Source organism: Chiloscyllium punctatum, chromosome 41 (assembly GCF_047496795.1).
Source record: "Chiloscyllium punctatum isolate Juve2018m chromosome 41, sChiPun1.3, whole genome shotgun sequence".
In the NCBI taxonomy this organism is placed as follows: Eukaryota; Metazoa; Chordata; class Chondrichthyes; order Orectolobiformes; family Hemiscylliidae; genus Chiloscyllium; species Chiloscyllium punctatum.
In genome coordinates, this window is record NC_092779.1 from 46,799,426 (window position 1) to 46,818,378 (window position 18,953).

General features: G+C 40.6%; 1 protein-coding gene across 8 annotated transcripts in view; it reads left to right on the top strand.

The window, feature by feature from the left end:
• The window catches only part of LOC140465031 (F-actin-uncapping protein LRRC16A-like), a 470,304-nt gene that overhangs the window by 143,944 nt on the left and 307,407 nt on the right, over positions 1–18,953 (top strand). For all 8 annotated transcript variants that reach the window (XM_072560843.1, XM_072560842.1, XM_072560840.1 and 5 more), the window contains exon 4: positions 2,976–3,035. In XM_072560843.1, the coding sequence (XP_072416944.1) occupies positions 2,976–3,035 (60 nt within the window). The remainder of the gene's footprint in view (positions 1–2,975; positions 3,036–18,953) is intronic.

Below are 18,953 nucleotides of genomic sequence, written 5' to 3' on the forward strand. Positions count from 1 at the left end.
CCAAACATATGTACCTCCTATCCCTCAGGACTCCCTCCAACAACTTGTCCACCACCAACATCTGGCTCACTGGTCTATAGTTCTGGCTTGTGCTTACCACCCTTCTTAAATAGTGGCACCATGTTACCAACCTCCAGTCTTCTAGATCAGGACCCAATGAAATGCACCCAAGTTGACTGAGCAAAATGAGAATGGAATTGTAAAGGCCCTGGCCATCATCTTTTCAGTCATCTTTAGGCTCTGGCGGTACTGAAGGAGTGAGGAATTGCAAATGTTATACTCCTATTCAAAACAGGGAATAAAGATTATTGCAACATTACAGGCCAGTTAGTCTAGCTTCAGTCGTGGGACAACTTCGATAAAAGATGAGTTGAGGAAAAAAGTCATTTGGGTATCTGGGTTAATTCAGGAAAGCTGACATAATAAAAGTAATTAACTGAGATTTTTTTTTAATGAGATAAAAAAAGAGAGCTGATGAGGGTATTGCTGTAGTGATATACCTGGGCTTTCAAAAGGCATTATGTAATGTGCCACACAACAGAACAACTTCCTATTTCATGGAATAAAAGGGACAGTAATGATGTGAAATTGACTAAAAGGAAACAGAATGATGGGTCATGGATGTTTGCAGACCGGAGGAAGGTTTGTAGTGGGGTTCCCAAGTGTTTATTGTTAGGATCCTTGCCCCTTGACCTAAAATATATGTAGACTTGGTTCTTTTAATCTTTGGAAAACTTGGAAGCCTCTTGAACAGCGGGAATAACATCAACTTCAAAACAGCATTGAAAGGTTGATGGACTGAGTGGACAAGTGGTAGAGCAGTGTCAAAGGATTCACTTCGGTAGAAAGAATGCAGAGTGACAATATAAACACAGGTCCAGACTCATCTGTACAGTTCTAAGCATCACATTTCAGAGCAGACAAAAAGGCATTAAAAAAGGAGAGAAGATTCATGAGAACTATCCAAGAATGCTGAGCTTCATTGAAGTAGATAGGTTGTAGAGGATTTCACAGAGAAGAGAAGCTTGAAGAGAGATTTAATAAAAATATCAAAGTCCTGAGTCTGGATGGGGTAAATGGGGAGGAAGAAGTGTTCCCATTTGGTGGATGGATGAAGAATAAACAGGTACAGCTTCAGAGCAATTGACGGAAGAGCGCTGGTGATGTGGAAAAGTGTTTTCATACAACAAGGCACTGGGATCTGGGATGCACTTCCTCACAGTATGATAGAGGAGGGTCAGACAAGGCTTTCAAGAGCGATTGGATTATTATGTGAAAAGGAAGCATGTGCAGGGCTATGGGGAGATGGCCCAGACGTGGTACCAGGTGACTGGCGGCCTTTGGAAAACCAGCAGCCAAGAAGGGCAGAATAACCCCCGAGTGAATGTTAACTATTGTGTTATTTTGTGATAATTTTGCATTACTCATTCCTGTTTTTCTCTGCTTCCCTTTACCAAATTATTAAACTACTTTATTACCTTGGCTTTTCTCTTTAGATTGTTAATTTTCCATCACATGACTGTCCGTAACTCTACCTGCTGTGGTTTACCTTTCAGGTTAGATTCCCTACAGTGTGGAAACAAGCCCTTTGGCCCAACAAGTCCATACCGACCCACTGAAGAGTAACCCACCCAGACCCATTTCCCTCTGACTAATGCACCTAACACTATGGGCAATTTAGCATGGCCCATTCACCTGATCTGCACATCTTTGAATTGTGGGAGGAAACCGGAGCACCCGGAGGAAACCCATGCAAACACTGGGAAAATGTGCAAACAATCACCTGAGACTGGAATCTAACCCAGTTCCCTGGCATTGTGAGGCAGCAGTGCTAACCACTGAGTCACCATGCCACCCTTTAAAACCCCATTCTGGGACAATGGTGTACAGTTTGCTTGCCTATTGCTCCCATATTGGCTTCAGTAGAATCTGTACCAATGGATTAGTGCCCTCTTTCACATGTTTTTGTGCTAGTGCTGTAACAACTGAAGTTGTCTTCCCACACCACTCTTTGAGCCATCTGGTCAGTTCTCTTATTTGCTGTACTTTGCATGAATTGAAATATGCCTGGGGTTTCAAACCCAACATTATCTCTCAGGTTTTGCTTTTTAATTTGGACCCAAATTCCTCAAATGCTGTCAGCAGGAAATTATGCGTTGTATTACCCATGTAATTGGTTCCCATGTGGACCATGACAATTAAATCCTCCCCCTTTCACTTCAGAGTTCCCTTCCAGTGGCAAAGAGATGTCTTTAATCTTTGTACTTAGCAGGCAACACAACCCCCTTGTTAACCATGATTCATGGCTCCAGAGAACACATCTATCCCTTGAATTTTACTGTTCTCTGTCACTGTTTTTCCTTCACCTACTTGAATGGTTTTCTGCACCATGGTACTATGGTCAGTTTACCCATCCACACAGGCACCTACCTACTTCACACTTTTTTTGTCAAAGTTGAGGATTGACACTCCTTCATCACTATGTCGTAAATCCCCAGGCCTGCCTGTCTTGCAGTAACATCATCTCTCCCTGACTATTGACCAAGTCTTGTATTCAACTTCACCAAGGGGACATTGCTATCTACTCCATTGAAGTCTACCAATAACTCTTTCCCCCTTCCTGATACCTCTCGTCTGTAATTTGGATTTGAGATCAACAGCTTTGAACTAAAATTGTTTGGGATGCAGATGCCTGAAATTGAAATGCTGTCTGCAAACTTGCAAATATTGTGGTAACAGCACAGTGTCTGTCCTGCTGTATTTATCTGTGGAGTCAATATAGATACTGTATATGCAGAGTCAGACAATGTAAATTGTGCTTGAGTTACTTGCAAGCGTGGCAATAGATTACAGTTATTGAACTCTGTGATATGTATCTGCTCACACAAAATTTTAAATGATCAATATGCCCTTAGTATTGTAGTAATGTATAATGCAATAATCTTGCCTTTTTTTCCCCCCTGTTTATTTTGCAGTTGGAACTCACTTTCAACTATCTGGAGATTCAAGGAATAAGTTGCTGTAAGCCTGGACAGGTGAGTTTTGTTCTATAGAACACTTATCCGTAATCCTGAGAAATCAATCTTGACATTGTAATTGTAATGATGTTAATCCTGTAGGTATTTACTGGAATTACAAATGGAGGTCAAGCAATTTCCGGCTGGGTTAAAAACTGGTTGAATTGAGGAACAGAAAATAAACAAATCAAAGTGAAACTTGTTGTTTCTTGATGACAAATGAAATGCCAATATATAATTTATTGTTACCATTTGTAGGGCAGCAGTGCTTGAATCCACAGTTGCTGCCTAATCATAACATTTTTGGCTTTTATAATGGAGTTTGGATTTCTACTATTTGTAGAACCTTGATATTTTTCAAACTTCTATCTTGCTAGCTTAGCTTCAATTTTCTAACCAAAGTTTTGTTCTGTTTCCTTTCTTTCATATAATTTAAAACAAAACTTATATTTCCTTGTTGGCTTCCATTTTTGTTAGTTTTCCCCCTAATTTCTTCACCTTCATTTTCCATGTCATTGAGGGTCGTGCCACATTTTTCAACTGTAAATATGGCCCTACAACGTGGGTTAAGTTCATGGAACTGTAAATTGAATACTGGACAGTGCCCAGGAATATCATGCCTGGTCTTCCTCCCACCTTTTTCCATTTGTGAAAAACAGATCCAGGTCATTCTGCTATAACGTGCCTTCCTGTGAAACCCCATGCTATGGAAAATCGCATTATAGAAAATTGTGCTGCATAAGATCACTATAGAAAGTTGCTATACCCGCTCAGTATAAAGTTGGTTTTATCCAAACAGCATCCACAATTCATCAATCGCCTTTTAGCCAATTCATGTCAACGAAATGCATTGTACCAGAATGACCTGTAACTGCCTTGGGCATTCCTATGGCAAAAAATGGGAACCACTTATTTGGGGTATTTGCTGCTTTATCTGGGAATATCTCCATCAGTGTTGTGACATCCCTTTTGTCAAATGTGAACTACAGTCCTCGTTCACTCAGTAAATAAGTAGCATCAGTATGTATTTCTGTATTTTCCTGTTTGCTTGTAAAATTATTGCATATTAGGGTGTATCTATACTAGAGTAGTAATGTAGTTCTGTGGTTATCCAGGTCAGATGATGTACCTCACATGGAATGATCTGTTCCTTTATAGCGGTTTAAAAAACATTTATGATTCATTCATTGACTTCCAAGTTATAATTGTCATAAAGTCGCCAAAAATATTTGACTGATGGACCAATAAAAATAAATGCTGTTTCCAGTAGAAGATCAAGGCTCTCTGCTGTACATAAAATGACATAATGATGCTGCAGTAATTATGTAAATAACATGTTCTAATCTTTAATGGGAAGAAATGAATATTAATCCAGGAGTAGGCATATCATACCAAAACATAGCATGTAGTTCCTCAAAGTGAACATTCTATTAAAGCACACTTTTATGTGTATGGGACAATTTAAATTTGTAACGACAGTGTAAATACATCATTAGTTTTATTTATTTCACTAATATCTATTGTATGTTCTTAACCGTGGGAAGTGTAAGAAATGTCAGTTATGCTCAGTATACTGTATCTTTGTCAGAAGGCTGTCGTTCCAAGTCCAGCTAATGTAAGGGAGATGGAGATGTCCTGGCAATATTTCTGGAGCAAAGGTATTCTGCGGATACCGGTTCAAAACCCACCATGGCAGCTGGCGAAATTTGAATTCAATGAAAATTTGGAAGAAGCTGTTGGCCAATTTTGTAACCACTGTCAATTGTCATTAAAAGCTTGTTTGGTTTATTAACGTCCTTCAGGGAGGGAAATCTGCTATCCTTGCCTGATGTGTCCTAATATGTGATTTCAGGCCCACAGCAATGTGGCTGCCTCTTAAATGCCCTCTGGGCAACTAAGGATGATCAGGAAATGCTGATCAAGCCAATGCTGCTCTTAACCCAGGAGTGAGCTAAAAATAAAGTTGCAGCTCACATCAGCAGGAGAAGTAGCATGCAACAGGCTGTAAGGCAGTGCTGTCAGGAGGGAGGAGGAGAGAAAGTTGTTAAAAAGGACAGAAATACACTGAATGCACACAAGCACAAAAACTCCTTCTGCTCATGTAAAACATATTAACTTGTCCTTTTAATCATTATAAGAGATTTGGATCATCAATATCATCATGAACAAGTGTTTTTTTTGGTTTTCTAATTTTCCTCATGGCTACCCAATAGGATTTCCTTTGAAATCTGGAGGTACAATATCTTTGCAGAATGAAAGTTTTGCTCACAGAATAATAATATAGTTTCTAAAAAAAGATTGTTAATGTTTCATAGCCTCGAAAATAAAAGGCGAAAAGCTGTGTATTGCATTTTAAATCATTTTTATAATCTCCAGGCAAATGTGATGAGCAAAAATTGATTCAGCTGAAGTGGAAGTGTCTTGTTTCCACACTGTAATATAAGTACCCAGTTAATGTAGCATCTGAACTTAGTGAGATCAACATGAGTGCTCTTGCTGCTGTTTGTTGCTTCAGGGAAGCTGCCCAGCTAATATAATTAATTCATATTGGTCATGGAAGATTACTTACTAATTTCAGTTTTTAATAATAAAAGGGGATGAAGGAATTTCCAGCCCTTCAATCAGACATCTTAAGATCATCCTGGTTGAGGAACCCCTGTTATAAGTTACATCTGGTCTAGCTTTGGGTCATTAATAGTATGGGTTAATTTGAATCTCTTTATTCCCCAGCTTCTATGCAAAAGTATGTCTGGTACATAGAGCAGACAAGTTATAGTAATCAGATAGCACTATCAAGCACTAACAAAATTAGAAATTGCTGGAAAAGCTAACATTATTGAACTTGATATCGAATCTAGACGGTTGCAGGATTCCCAAGCAGAAAATGAGGTGGTGTTCTTGCAGTTTGCGCTGAGTTTTGCGTGAGCACTTCAGCAATCCAGAGATAGAGATGTTGTCCAGAGAACAGAATGGTGTGTTGAAATGGCAGGCAATCGGAAGCTCAGGGCCACTTTTGCAGGCAAAATGTAGGTGTTCTGCAAAGCTGTCACTCGGTCTACACTATGTCTCCCCAGTGTAGTGGAGAGCATGCTGCGAGCTGTGAATAAAGTAGATTATGTTTTGTGAAGTGCAAGTGAGTCACTGCTTCAATTGGAAGGTGTGTCTGGGACCTTGGATACTTTTGAGGAGAGAAGACATAAATGGGCAGGTGTTACAAGTTGCAGATGGAGGGGAAGGTGCTGTGGGGAAATGTTGGGAGTGGACCAGGGCATTCTGGAGGGAATGGCCCGTGCAGAATGCTGACAAGGGAGGGGAGGGGATTTTGTGTCTGGTGATGAAATCCCATTAGAGGTGGCCAAAATGGCATCTTTTGGATGTAAATGCTGGGGGGATGATTGGTCAGGACAGCAGGGACCATATCACTTTTGTGGGAGGGAAGAGAGGGGGTGAAGGCCAAAGTTTGGAAGATGGCTGAGGACAGTGATGGGGAATCCACGGTTGAGGATAAAGGTTGTCGAAGTTGTCATCATCAGAACAGATGAGATGGAGGAACTGGTAGATTGGAATAGAGTCTTTACAGGAAGCTGGTGTGAGGATAAATAGTTGAGGTAACTGTCAGATCTGGTGGGTTTGTAGTGGATATTGGTGGCCAGCGTATTCCCAGAAATGGAAACAGAGATATCGAGGAAGGGAAGGGAGAAGTGAGAGATGGACCAGGTGAAAGTGAGAGCGGAGTGGAACTTGCAAGCAAAATGGAATGTTTTCTAATTCCAACTGAAGGGGGGGTGGGGGGTGGGTAGCGCCATGATATCTGATTAACTTCTGATTTTGTTTCGGATTTCCAGCATCTGCAGTTCTTTGAGTTTTTTTGTTTCGTACGTACAGTTGAAACAGTTGGCAAAAAAGCACAATGTGCTAAATAACCACCTTCTGCGCCCACAATTCTGAAAGTGTGGAAAGAGCCCAATTTAATTTTATTGTGTTGAAACCATTTGATGCCCCACTCAAACTGTCTGAGGTGGGTTTTCCCATCTCCAAATGGTCACAATTTGGATATGGCACCACTAAAGAAAATGGACCCAGCTGTTCCTACCCTCCTCATGTTTCAAAATAAATTAAACTCCAACTGGCTTTTAATAACAATGATGTGGAGGTGCAGGTGTTGGACTGGGGTGGACAAAGTTTAAAAATCACACAACATCAAGTTGTAGTCCGCCAGGTTTAATTGGAAGCACAAGCTTTCGGAATGTTGCTCCTTCATTAGGTGGTTATGAAGCAGGACCATAAGACACAGAATTTATAGCAAAAGATAGAAGTGTTGAACAAACCAAGATTGTTCAACTAGGTTTGTTCAATGTATTATTGTATCACTGTGATCTTTTGATGCAAATTCTGTGCCTTATGATCCTGCTTCACAACCACCTGAAGGCGCAACATGTTGAAGGAGCAACATTCCAAAAGCTAGTGCTTCCAATTAAACCTGGTGGACTGTAACATGGTGTTGTGTGATTTTTAACTTTAACCAACGAGTTAGGCATAAAACTACAAAACAATTATTCCTTAGCGTTAATAGCTTAAGGGTAAACATGTAACATGGTTTTGGAGTGTCCATCCATTTGATGGAGTAACATCAAATTGTCTCCGTTTGTAACACTCAACTCTGACAAATAATTGTTAATTAAATTAACATGTAAGCACATAATCTTGGCATTTTTGACCATTTTATTGCCAAATTCATTTTATGTGTGGCTTTTTGAGGGTGAAAAGCCCAGGTTTCTGGAGTAATTCCTTATTGCTTAGACCAGCATTAGATATAGTGCACAAATAATGGTTTCACCAGACGGAGGGCACCTTGATTATGATTTCACTTTGCCCTGCATTACACTGTTTGGGCTGTACAGTTCAACCATTGGGCTTGTTGATTGCTGCTCCACATGTGGCTGATGGGAATGCAAATGTAATTAATTAAATTAATGGCTATGAATAAATGTGTGTAATGTCTCTGCCTTAACTCGCGTCAAGTCATATTCATCCACTACCCTTATGCTTGCTAGCTTAAGTAGATCATTGGTCAGTCAATACCTTCTGTGTCTGTCTGTTTATTTCTCTCTGTCTCCCTCTTCCTCCTGTCTCTCTCTGTCTCTCTCTTCCATCCCCTACCCCAACCCCTCCACTTCTGGTTCCCCTCCTTTTCTCCTCCTCTTTCTTTATCCCTTTTTTCTTCCTCTCTCTCTCTCCTCTCTCTGCCTGTCTCTTCCCCTCCCCGTCTCTCTATCTCTCTCTTTCTCTGTCCCCTCTCTCCCCCACTTTTTCTCGCTCTCTTACTCTCTCGCTCTGTCTTTCTCTCTCTCTCTTCTCCCCCCCCGCCCTTTTTCCTGTCTCTTTCTCTCTCACTCTCTCTCTTGTTCTCTCTCTCTCTTGCTCACTCTCTTTCTCTCTCTGCCTGTCACTCAGCAATTTCATCTGCTTAAAGGTAGTAGCTCTCTCTCCTTGTTAAGCATATCCCTCTTCAGATAAATGGGTCTCACAAAGGCTCCATACAACTGCAGCAAAACTCCTTTACTCATGTACTTGTATCATCTTGAATTGAAGGCCAATCTACTATCTGCCATTCTAATTGCTTGCTGAACCTGCCTAATAGCCTTTGGTGTGAACGAGAACAAGCAGGTCCCTTTTGGACAAGTGAATTACTCAGCAAAGGAAAACTGACCTTGATTCTGTGAGCTAACTGTAATAGGGAAATGTTGCTCAGAGTTGGACAAGTACAGTCTATTGTTTTGTTTTCAGGATCATTGTATTTCTTGTGTTTGGAAATGGCCTCTTTTGGGGAATCCGGCCAGTGAAACGACTGTAAAAATAGATTTTGGATTGCCTCTTGCATTCCTCACAGGTGTAATAGCACACAATTGTGTACGATTTCATCAAGATGTGAGCGCAATAACTAAAAACTGCAGAATAGATTCTAGTTGGAGTGCAGTATTTAATGAACAAGTCCCGCCATTTTCACTTAGGATATAATGTTTCCATGTCATAAGCACATTCTAATTTAATGTTCTTTTAAAATGCCCTTGTCCTGCTCATCAAACGCCTGATGCTGCACTTTTGAGCTGTTGCAGTCACCAGATGAAGAATCAAACCACATAAATGAATGAACATTTTCAAAGTGTACAACATAATGTGATTCCACAATAGTACTACCTGTGCAGGCAATCTACTGAGAGAGGGGGGACGTTGGGCCTTTCACAATCTTAGCTTTTTTTTTACTTGTTCACTTGTCTATATTCATGGAATCTATTTCATATCTCTCTCTCTCTCTCTCTCTCTCTTTCTTTCTCTCTCTCTCTGTATCTCTCTCTCTCACTCACTCACTCACTCACTCACTCACTCACTCACTCACTCACTCACTCAACAAAGTTTAGTCTATATTGTTGGCCTTGTCTTCCCCTGTTACGTTATATTTGTGTAAGTGAATCTCTGGTCTTTCAGATACATGCAAGCAAGGGATGAATTACCCATACAGAAGGTTGTGTAAATATGGTTCATACTAAAATAAATTTAACACAAATTTGTTTTTTAACGAATCCTTATATTGAATAATAAACATAGTTAAATGGTTGTCTACACCTCCGGGTATTTTAAATTCTCATACTTGTGGCCAGTTACAGAATGTACACCCTTTGGCACACAAGCATAAAGGGATAGGAAAGTTGATTTAAAATGTGAAAAGTAAAGATATGGATATTAATTCACAGATTGTCAGAGTCCAGTAAAATGGTGTCCAATGAAGTTTCTTTACAGTCAGAGCTTATATTCAGGCAGGCTCAACTCGGCAAGGCAATAGATTAAATGGCAAGATCTCAAAGGTTATAATCTTTGGATTACTGCCAGTACCGCATACTATGGCTTCCAAAAATAGGAGAATAAAGCAGATGAATGCATAAATCAAGAGTTAATGCAGGAAGGGAGAGCTTGAGATTCCGAGATCACTGGAAACATTTTTGGGCAAGTACAAGTGGGATGGTCTGTATCTGAACCAGAATGGAGCCAAGATCCTTATGGATGAGTTTGCAAGTGCTTTAATTTAAACTAGTTTGGCAGGTGGAGGTGACTCAGTGTTCAACAGGAACGCAACACACTTTAGTAAAGGAACCAAGGCAGAAGGTGTTCAACCATGTTGAATTTCAAGGGGAGTAAGATGAGGCTAAATATCCTATGGTGCTAGAAGCATTCTAGGTAAGACAGATGAGTTAAGGGCATGGATTTATACATGGAATTGTGAGGTTGCCATCACAAAAATGTGTTAAGGGAGGGGCATGAATGAAAGCTCACAATTCCAGGACAGAACATGAAATTCTTGAGGCAGGACAGGGAAGGATGTGAAATAGGAGATGGTGTCACGCTATTAATTAAGGAGTCCATAAAGAGGGATGATATTTGGAAAGGTTTTCAAAATGGCAGTCTTGGAATTAAAAGGGAGTAGTCGCAGTGCTGGATGTGTATTGTACACTCCAAACAGTCAGGCAGGAGAGGAGCAGATAGGTAGACAATTCACTGAAATGTGTTGCAACAGAGTAATTATGTTCGGGGATTTCAACTTCCCCAATTTTAATTGTTGACAGTCATACTGTAAAGTGTTTGAGGTGCTCATTTCTTGAAATGTATTTAGGTGAGCTTTTCATATCAATGTGTAGAAGGTGCATCAAGGGACTGTGCAGTGATTGAATTAATTATGGGAAAGCAAGCCAGGCAGGTGATAGAGGGGGCAGTGGGAGTGTGCTTTTGGGATAGCGACCACAGCACTAAGTTTTAAGTTTGTTATGGAAAGGGAAAAAGATGGACTGCGAAAGAAAAAGTTATTGATTTCGGGGAAGGTGGATTTAATTTAAATAGGGCAGACTCTGGCCAAAGTAGACTCGGAACAGTCCTTGTGAATAAATCTGAAGCAGAAGAGTGAGAAGGTGTTAAAAATTAGAGTGCACAGGCTCAACCTATCCTCTTTAGGGTAAAATGTGGGGGCATTAAGCCTGGGGAATCTTAAATGTCTAGGATAAGAAGGAAAAGAGAGCCTTTGAACAAATACAAAAGGAGCAAGTCAGTGGAGGCTCAGTTGTAGTATAGCATGTGCAGGGGGGGATAGTAAGAAAAGAATTAGAAGAGCAAAAATTGTGCATGAAACAACGCTGACAGGTAAAATTAGGGAGTCTCAAAATATTCCATAAGTATATCAAGGGAAGTGGATAACCAGGAAAAGGAGTAGGATCTATAACGGACCAAGGGGGCAATCTCTGTGGAGCTGGAAGACATTGGAAGTGTGTCAAATGAGAACTTCATACCTGTCTCAAGTCAGGAATTGGAGGGTGTTGGTACAGAATGTGGCAAGAGGAACTGAGACTCTTGAGCAATTTGACATAGAGAGGGAGGAAATCGTGGAGGTTTTAGTGGGCTTATAATTGGACAGTTCCTGGTTCCAGATTTGTTGTATCCCAAATCGTTTGGGAAATGAGGATGGAAATTACAGGGAGTCTGACCTAAATTTTTTATTCCTCTCTGGTCACAGGGGAGGTGCCAGAAGATAGGAGGACAACTAATGTGGTTCCACTTTTCAAGAAGGGCAGTAGAAATAAACCAGTAAGTTTCTAATCAGTGTTAGAGAAATTTATTGAGACGATTCTGAAGACGATTTGGGGAGGCAAAGTTTGAACCGTGTTACTCAGTATGGCTTTCTAGGAGGGAGGTTATGCCCAATAAATTGAACTGAATTTTTTGTGGAGGTGACAAGCTGTGTAGATAAGGGTAGTACAATTGATGTAGTTTATATAGATTTCAGCAAAGCTTTGACATGGCCCCACTTGGGACATTGATAAAGAAGGTAAAAGCATATGAGTCCAGGGTAAGTTGGCTCCACAATTGGCTGAGTGGCAGGAGACCGAGTGTGGTGGTACAGGGCTTTTTTTTTGTGTACCTGGAGGTCGGTGTCCAATGACATACCACAGCGATCAGTGCTGTGTCCTGTTATTGATTGTGATATGTATAAATGATATAGTAGGAACTAAGGGCGAATGATAAGTATGGTTCCGGATGATGAAGATTGGCCAGGTGGTTGACACTGCGGAAGAATGGCTTAGGTTCCAAGAAGATATAGACAGATGGGTAGATTAGTGGCAGATGGAATTTAACCTGGAAAAGTAAGAGTGATGCACCTTTGAAGAAGTAACAAGACAAGGGAATACTCGAATGGTAGGATACTAGGAAGCTCAGTGGGATCTTGAAAGGTCACTGAAGGTGGCAGGACAAGTTAATAGGGTAGTTAAGGAATAAGAATCATTTGCCTTTATCAATTATGCATAGATTAAAAGAGCAGGGATGGTTTGTTTGGAGCTGTAAAGGACTTTGGATAAGTTTTCGCTGGAATACAGTATGCAATCCTGGTCAGCACACTGCAGGAAGGATGTGATTACACTGGAGGGAGTGCAGGAGAGATATACTGGATGGAGCAGTTTAGCTATGACCTGATTGAGGTGTATAAGATTGAGGAGTGTGAAAAGGTTGGATAGGAAGTAGTTGTTACGCATAGTTAAGGGGTCAGTAACGAGGGGGCATTTATTTAAGGGGACAGGTAAAAAGTATAAAGGGAATTGGAAGAGATGTTTTCTTCACCCAGAGAATGATGGGAAGCTGGAATGCACTGCCTGGGAGGGTACTCGAGGTGAGAAACTTCGCTGCCTTTAACAAGTTCTTGGATGAGCACTTGAAATGTTATAATATTTGAGACTGTGGGTCAGGTGCTGGAAAGTGGGGCCTGTGTAGATTTAGAGTAGTTTTTTCAGTGCAGGTTTGGTGGGCCAAAGGGCCTCTTCTCTGCTTTATGATTCTGAGTTGCTAAGTATTTTAACATTGACAAAGGACACTAATATGAATAAGTTTATCTATTCTTCAATTTGAATACGTTGGGATTTTTGGAGCCAGACTTTCCGAGAAATGGCAGTCTCATGCCGATTTGTTTTTATGAAATGAGGGCCCTGCATGGCTCACAATGAGAGTCTGATCACAGCTTCTTCAGAAGTGCAAAGCCATACTTCTGTTTTGATGATTCGTTCATAGTGCAGAACTGTTTAATGGCGGATGTCAATCTATGCCCCTTTTTCATCACAGTCAGCTGCTGTATTTTGAATCCTAAAGATCTAGAGTCACAGCCACTGCTCTCACTGTGAAGTAAATGTGAGGTTAGGATGCCAAATAGGTAAGTGGGTAGGATTTCAAGTGTGTAAGAGGCTGGTTGCCAGATGGATAAGATGCCAAGTGGAATGGGGAAATGAAGCTGGGGGAATAGGGTGCCAGGTGGTTGGATACCAGGTGGGTTAGGGTGCAAGTTGCCAAAAGGCTGGGTAAGTGACTGATCGTTTAGGATAGGTCAGGATAAATGGGAGATATTGGGTCTGGCAGAGGATAGTTGTCAGATTGAATTTCACGGAAATGGGGGTTGGGCGCAGAGGCACATTGGGTTTTGACTGAGAGAGGGGTCCTCGAGGGCAGACTAAGAGTGGGGACAGTTGTGGCAAACCAGGTCCAGATTGGGGAGGGATGGAGGATAAATTGGGTCTGCAGTAGAGCCGAGGTGCAAGTAGATGCAAGGAGATAGTGGGGTATCCGTTTGGGTCCAGGAGAGTTGTAATTGGAAATATGAGAAATAAGTAGGGGGGGGTGGTCAGCTGAATCGACATTTGGGAGTTAGGCTACGTTTTCAGATGGTCTTGTGTCTTTTGTTGATCATATGGACTCAACTCACTTGTATGGTTAAAAACTAACAGATTTTCTGCCATCTGGTTAAAATATTAGCAACCTGAATGTTAACAACAAACAGACTCTTGTCAGATTTAAGCAAGAGGATCCAGGAATCACAAATAAAACTTTCAGAGATCAGTGAAGTTTTTATTATGTGACAGGGTTTCTGGGTTAGTCATTTTAGTTACTGGGGCAGTTTCAGTCCTGGTCAAAACCACTCTTCGGTTTTGAAGAAGGGCCAGTGGAATTCAATTGTAAACACTGTTTTCCCGCCACAGGTGCCAGTACACCTGCCGAGTTTTCTGTTTTGTTTCAGATTTCCAGCATTCGCTGTTCTTTTGTTTTATTTATCAAAATTATTGTTCATCTTCTGAGCTAGATCGTGTGCTGTAGGTGCCTTTTTTTTTGAGGTATAACCTGTTTCAGTAGTGCTCTTTATGTACCATACCCTGCTGGGGGGGGGAACACATCATCTGCAGTGCTTTTTCATTTATTGACTGCGACGTTCCCATAGTTACAAGGATGTGAGTTCCAGGAGGATGGTGCCTAAACTCTGTCCTATTTTTAAAAAGTCCAGAATTGTAGTCAGCTTGCATCCTGTAATTGCACCCTGATTTTGTCCAGCAAAGTTTGTGTGTTTAAAATTAGTTTTTAAACAGTTTATGGTCTGCTTTCATGTCTTAATGACATGTAACCTGAGATTTTGCAAGGTATTAGATTGTCTTCTACTTCTGCTTTAGCATTTTGAAAACCAAAACTGTTGTACAAATGTACAGTATGCAACTGGAAGATGTATATAGGCCCAACTAGCGAAGCTCCACTCAAACCTCACCTTTTTTTCATCTAACTCTACCAATATAATCATTTTACTCCTACTCTGTCATATGGTTGTCCTGTTTTCCTTTAAATGCTTTTGTATTATTTGGTTCAATACCTCCTTTGGACAGAGTGTTCCATGTTCTCACCACTCATGGGCAAAAAAAATCATCTTGTGAATTTTTAACGTGATTTTCTTTTTTGGTTGCTGTCTAATGTTGGCACCTTCAGTGATATTCTACCCCTCAAGGAAATATTGTTATTGTATCCATGTTGCTAAAAGCTTTTCTCGTTTTGACAACCCTATTAGGTCACCCCTCAGCCTTCACTTTCCCAGAGTAAATACAATCACCTGTTAATGCCTTCATTTTAGCACATTTCTGGAATGAACCTTGTTTATTTTCTCTGCCCTTTCTCCACTGTCTCAATATGCCTTTTTATAATAAGGGCTGGTTAGCTCAGTTGGTTAGATGACAGGTTTGTGATGCAGAGTGAATCCAACAGCTGGTGTTCAGTTCCTGCACTAAATCCCCATGAAGGACTTTCCTTCTCAACCTCTCCCCTTGCCCAGGGCCTGGTGCCCCTCTGGTTAAACCACCATCAGTCATGTTTCTCTGAGAGAGCAGTATTTCCTGGTAGGACTTTACCTTTACCTTTATATTATGACAACTGCAACAGCACACTGTTGTCTTAAGTATGATCCAGGTTTATCATCTCTCTTTTCTTCAATTCTGTCCCTTGAGAAATAAACCTTGGAGCTCAGCTTGCCTTTTTTTAATGGCCTTACTAAACTTTGCAACTTTTAGTGATTTGTGTAATGTTCTGAGACCTTTTATTCTGTTACACCAGCTAGCTTTGTACCTTGCAAGTAAGATATTAATTTCCCATTTTTCCAAAGTACTCCCTCATTTATCTGTGCTGAACTTCATGCACCAGTTGTTTGCCTATTCTGCAAGTTTGTTAATGCCCGGTAATTATTTGTATTCCTCCTCAGTATTTTCTATCTCCTCCTAACCCCTTCCAAAATTTTGTCATCCATAAATTCAGAAATTGTTTTTGTTTGTCTGCATCGCAAACCTGTCCTCCTGCCAACTGAGCTTACCCACCCCTATAATAAGGATATCGAAGCATTGGGGAAACTGCAGAGAAAATAGACAAGGCTGGTTCCAGAAGTGTGTTATCAGGAAGGAATTGACAGCTGAGGTTATTTGCTCTGGAAAAATTTAAGTACTTAGCATACATTATGGACAGCACTGGTACTTTCGGAACATCACTTCTTGCCTTCTGGCAATTTAACTACCTTTCGTTCCCATATTTGTCCTGAAGCCTGTTCAGTAATCCGTTCTTCTTTCGTTTTGGCAATACACCGAAAGAACACGCCCACTACATAGTTTATAGCTTCAGAATTGTTACACAAATACAACTGTTTGAATTATCCTGCAAGAAAGGGAAACTGCCACCACTCCTGCCTTGGGGTACACTTGATTCCAGCATCATACTATCTGCCTGCAAGGTAAATTGGGATTGGCAAAAATGATCAATATCAATAAATCCCATGAGAATATAAAAACAACACTACTGCAGTTTGTAGCTTTATATCTGAGGTTTGAACTGTTCAAAACAACAATAGAATTCCCCACTCTGCTGGCTGGTTGTGACATGATTCACAATTTCTCCAGGGCCATATGGTGAATCATCATGTTTTTAATTATTAAACGTTATTACTTTTTTTAAATCTTGGGATCGAACTTTGAGTCAGAGCACTATGCAATGTGAGAGCATGTTTTAGCTTCATGTGAATAGTGTTGTGTTTGTACTATTTACATGTATGAACAGATTCAGCTTTAGTTTGATTTATAGACTTTGATATTATGACAGTAAAATTTTAAAATCATTTATTTGTGAATATTTTCCTTGTAGTTCCACCCTAGTTGGGGCCACCGGTTTGCATTTTGCATGGAGAAATAGAATATGCGAGGAAATTACAACATTGCTAAAGCCTGGTGTCGCAACGTAATTAAAAAAAGCAATCTTATTTATACAGTCTTCCACCAGTAGGTGCAAACATGATTTAATCGGAATGACATTTAGATTTTGTCCAGGGGTTGGTGAAAGTGAATGTCAATGTAGAATACAGAACATAGAACATTACAGCTCTTGGTCCTTAATGTTGCGCTGCCCTGTGAAACCAATCTGAAGCCCATCTAACCTACACTATTCCATTCTTGTCCATATGTCTATCCAATGACCATTTAAATGCCTGTAAAATTGACAAATTAAGAACTGTTGCGGGAAATGCGTTACACACCCCTACTACTCTCTGCGTAAAGAAACAACATCTGACAGCTGTCCTATATCTATCACTGTTCAATTTGAAGCTATGCCCCTTTATGTTAGCCATCACCATCCAAGGAAAAAGTCTCTCATTGTCCACCCTATCTAACCCTCTGATTATCACATGTCTCAATTAATTTACCTCTCAAACTTCTTCTCTCTAACAAAAACAACCTCAAGTCCCTCAACCTTTCCTCTTAAGATCTTCCCTTCATTACCCGGCAACATCCTTGTAAATCTCCTGTGAATCCTTTCCAAAGCTTTCACATCCTTCCTATAATGCGGTGACCAAAACTGTATGCAATACTCCCAAGTGCGGCCGCACCCGAGTTTTGTACAGCTGCAGCATGACCTCATTGTTCTGAAATTCAATCCCTCTGTCAATAAAAGCTAACACACTGTATGCCTTCTTCACAGCCCTATCAACCTGGTGGCAACTTTCAGGGATCTAGAGATCTCTCTGCTCATCTAAACTACTAAGAATATTACCATTTCCCCAGTACTCTGCATTCCTATTACTTCTTCCAAAGTGAATCACCTCTCACTTTTCAGCATTAAACTCCATTTGCCATCTCTCAACCCAGCTCTGCAGCTTATCCATATACATCTGTAACCTACAATATCCTTGTCATTATCCACAACTCTATCGACCTTCGTGTCGTCTGCAAATTTACTACTCACCCTTCTATACCCTTATCCAGGTCATTTATAAAAATGATAAAACAACAGTGGACCCAAAACAGATCCTTGCGTTTCACCCCCAGTAACTGACCTCCAGGATGAACATTTCACATCAGCCACCACCCTCTGTCTTCTTTCAGCTAGCCAATTTCTGATCCAAACTGTTAAATCACCCTCAATCCATGCCCCCATATTTTGTGCAGTAGCCTACTGTGGGGAACCTTATCAAACATCTTACAGATATACATTACATCAACTGCTTTAACCTCATCCTCCTGTTTGGTCACCTTCTCAAAGAACTCAATAAGATTTGTGAGCCATAACCTACCCTTCACAAAACCGCGTTGACTATCCCTAATAAACTTAGTCCTCTCTAGATGATTATAAATCCTAACTCTTATAATCTTTTCCAACATTTTAACCACAACTGAAATAAGGCTCACTGGCCTATAATTACCAGCATTGTCTCTACTCCCTTTCTTGAACAAGGGAACAACATTTGCTATCCTCCAGCCTTCTGCTACTATTCTTGTATACAATGATGACATAAAGATCAAAGCCAAAGGTTTGGCGATCTCCTCCTTGGCTTCCCAGACAATCCTAGAATAAATCCCACCTGGCCCAGGGGTCTTATCTATTTTCACACTTTCCAGAATTGCTAACACCACCTCCTTGTATACCTTATTCCGGATTAATCTAGTAGTCTGTATCTCAGTATTCTCATCGACCACATTGTCTTTTTCCCATGTGAGTACTGATTAAATGTATTCATGTAGTGCTTCCCCCATCTCCTCTGACTCCATGCACAACTTCCCATGACTGTTCTTAATTGGCCCTGTTCTTAATTTTACTCTAGTCACTCTTGTACCCCTTATATACTTATAGAAAGCTTTTGGGTTTTCCCTGATCCTATCCACCAACAACTTCTCATGTTCCCTCCTCTCTCGTCTTAGCTATCTCTTTAGATCATTCCTGGCTACCTTGTAACTCTCAATCACCCTAACTGAGCCTTCACATCTCATTCTAACATAACCCTTTTTCTTCCTCTTGGCAAATGATTCAACTTCTTTAGTAAACCACAGCTCCTGCGCTTGACAACTTCCTCCCTGCCTGACAGGTACATACTTAGCAAGGACTTGCAGTAGCTGTTCCTTGAATAAGCTCCACATTTCTATTGTGCCCATCCCCTGCAGTTTCTTTCCCCAACCTGTGCATCCTAAATCTTGTCTAATCGCATCATAATTGCCTTTCCCCAGCTGTAGCTCTTGCCCTCTAGTGTATACCTATCCCTTTCCATCGCGAAAGTAAACATAACTGAATTGT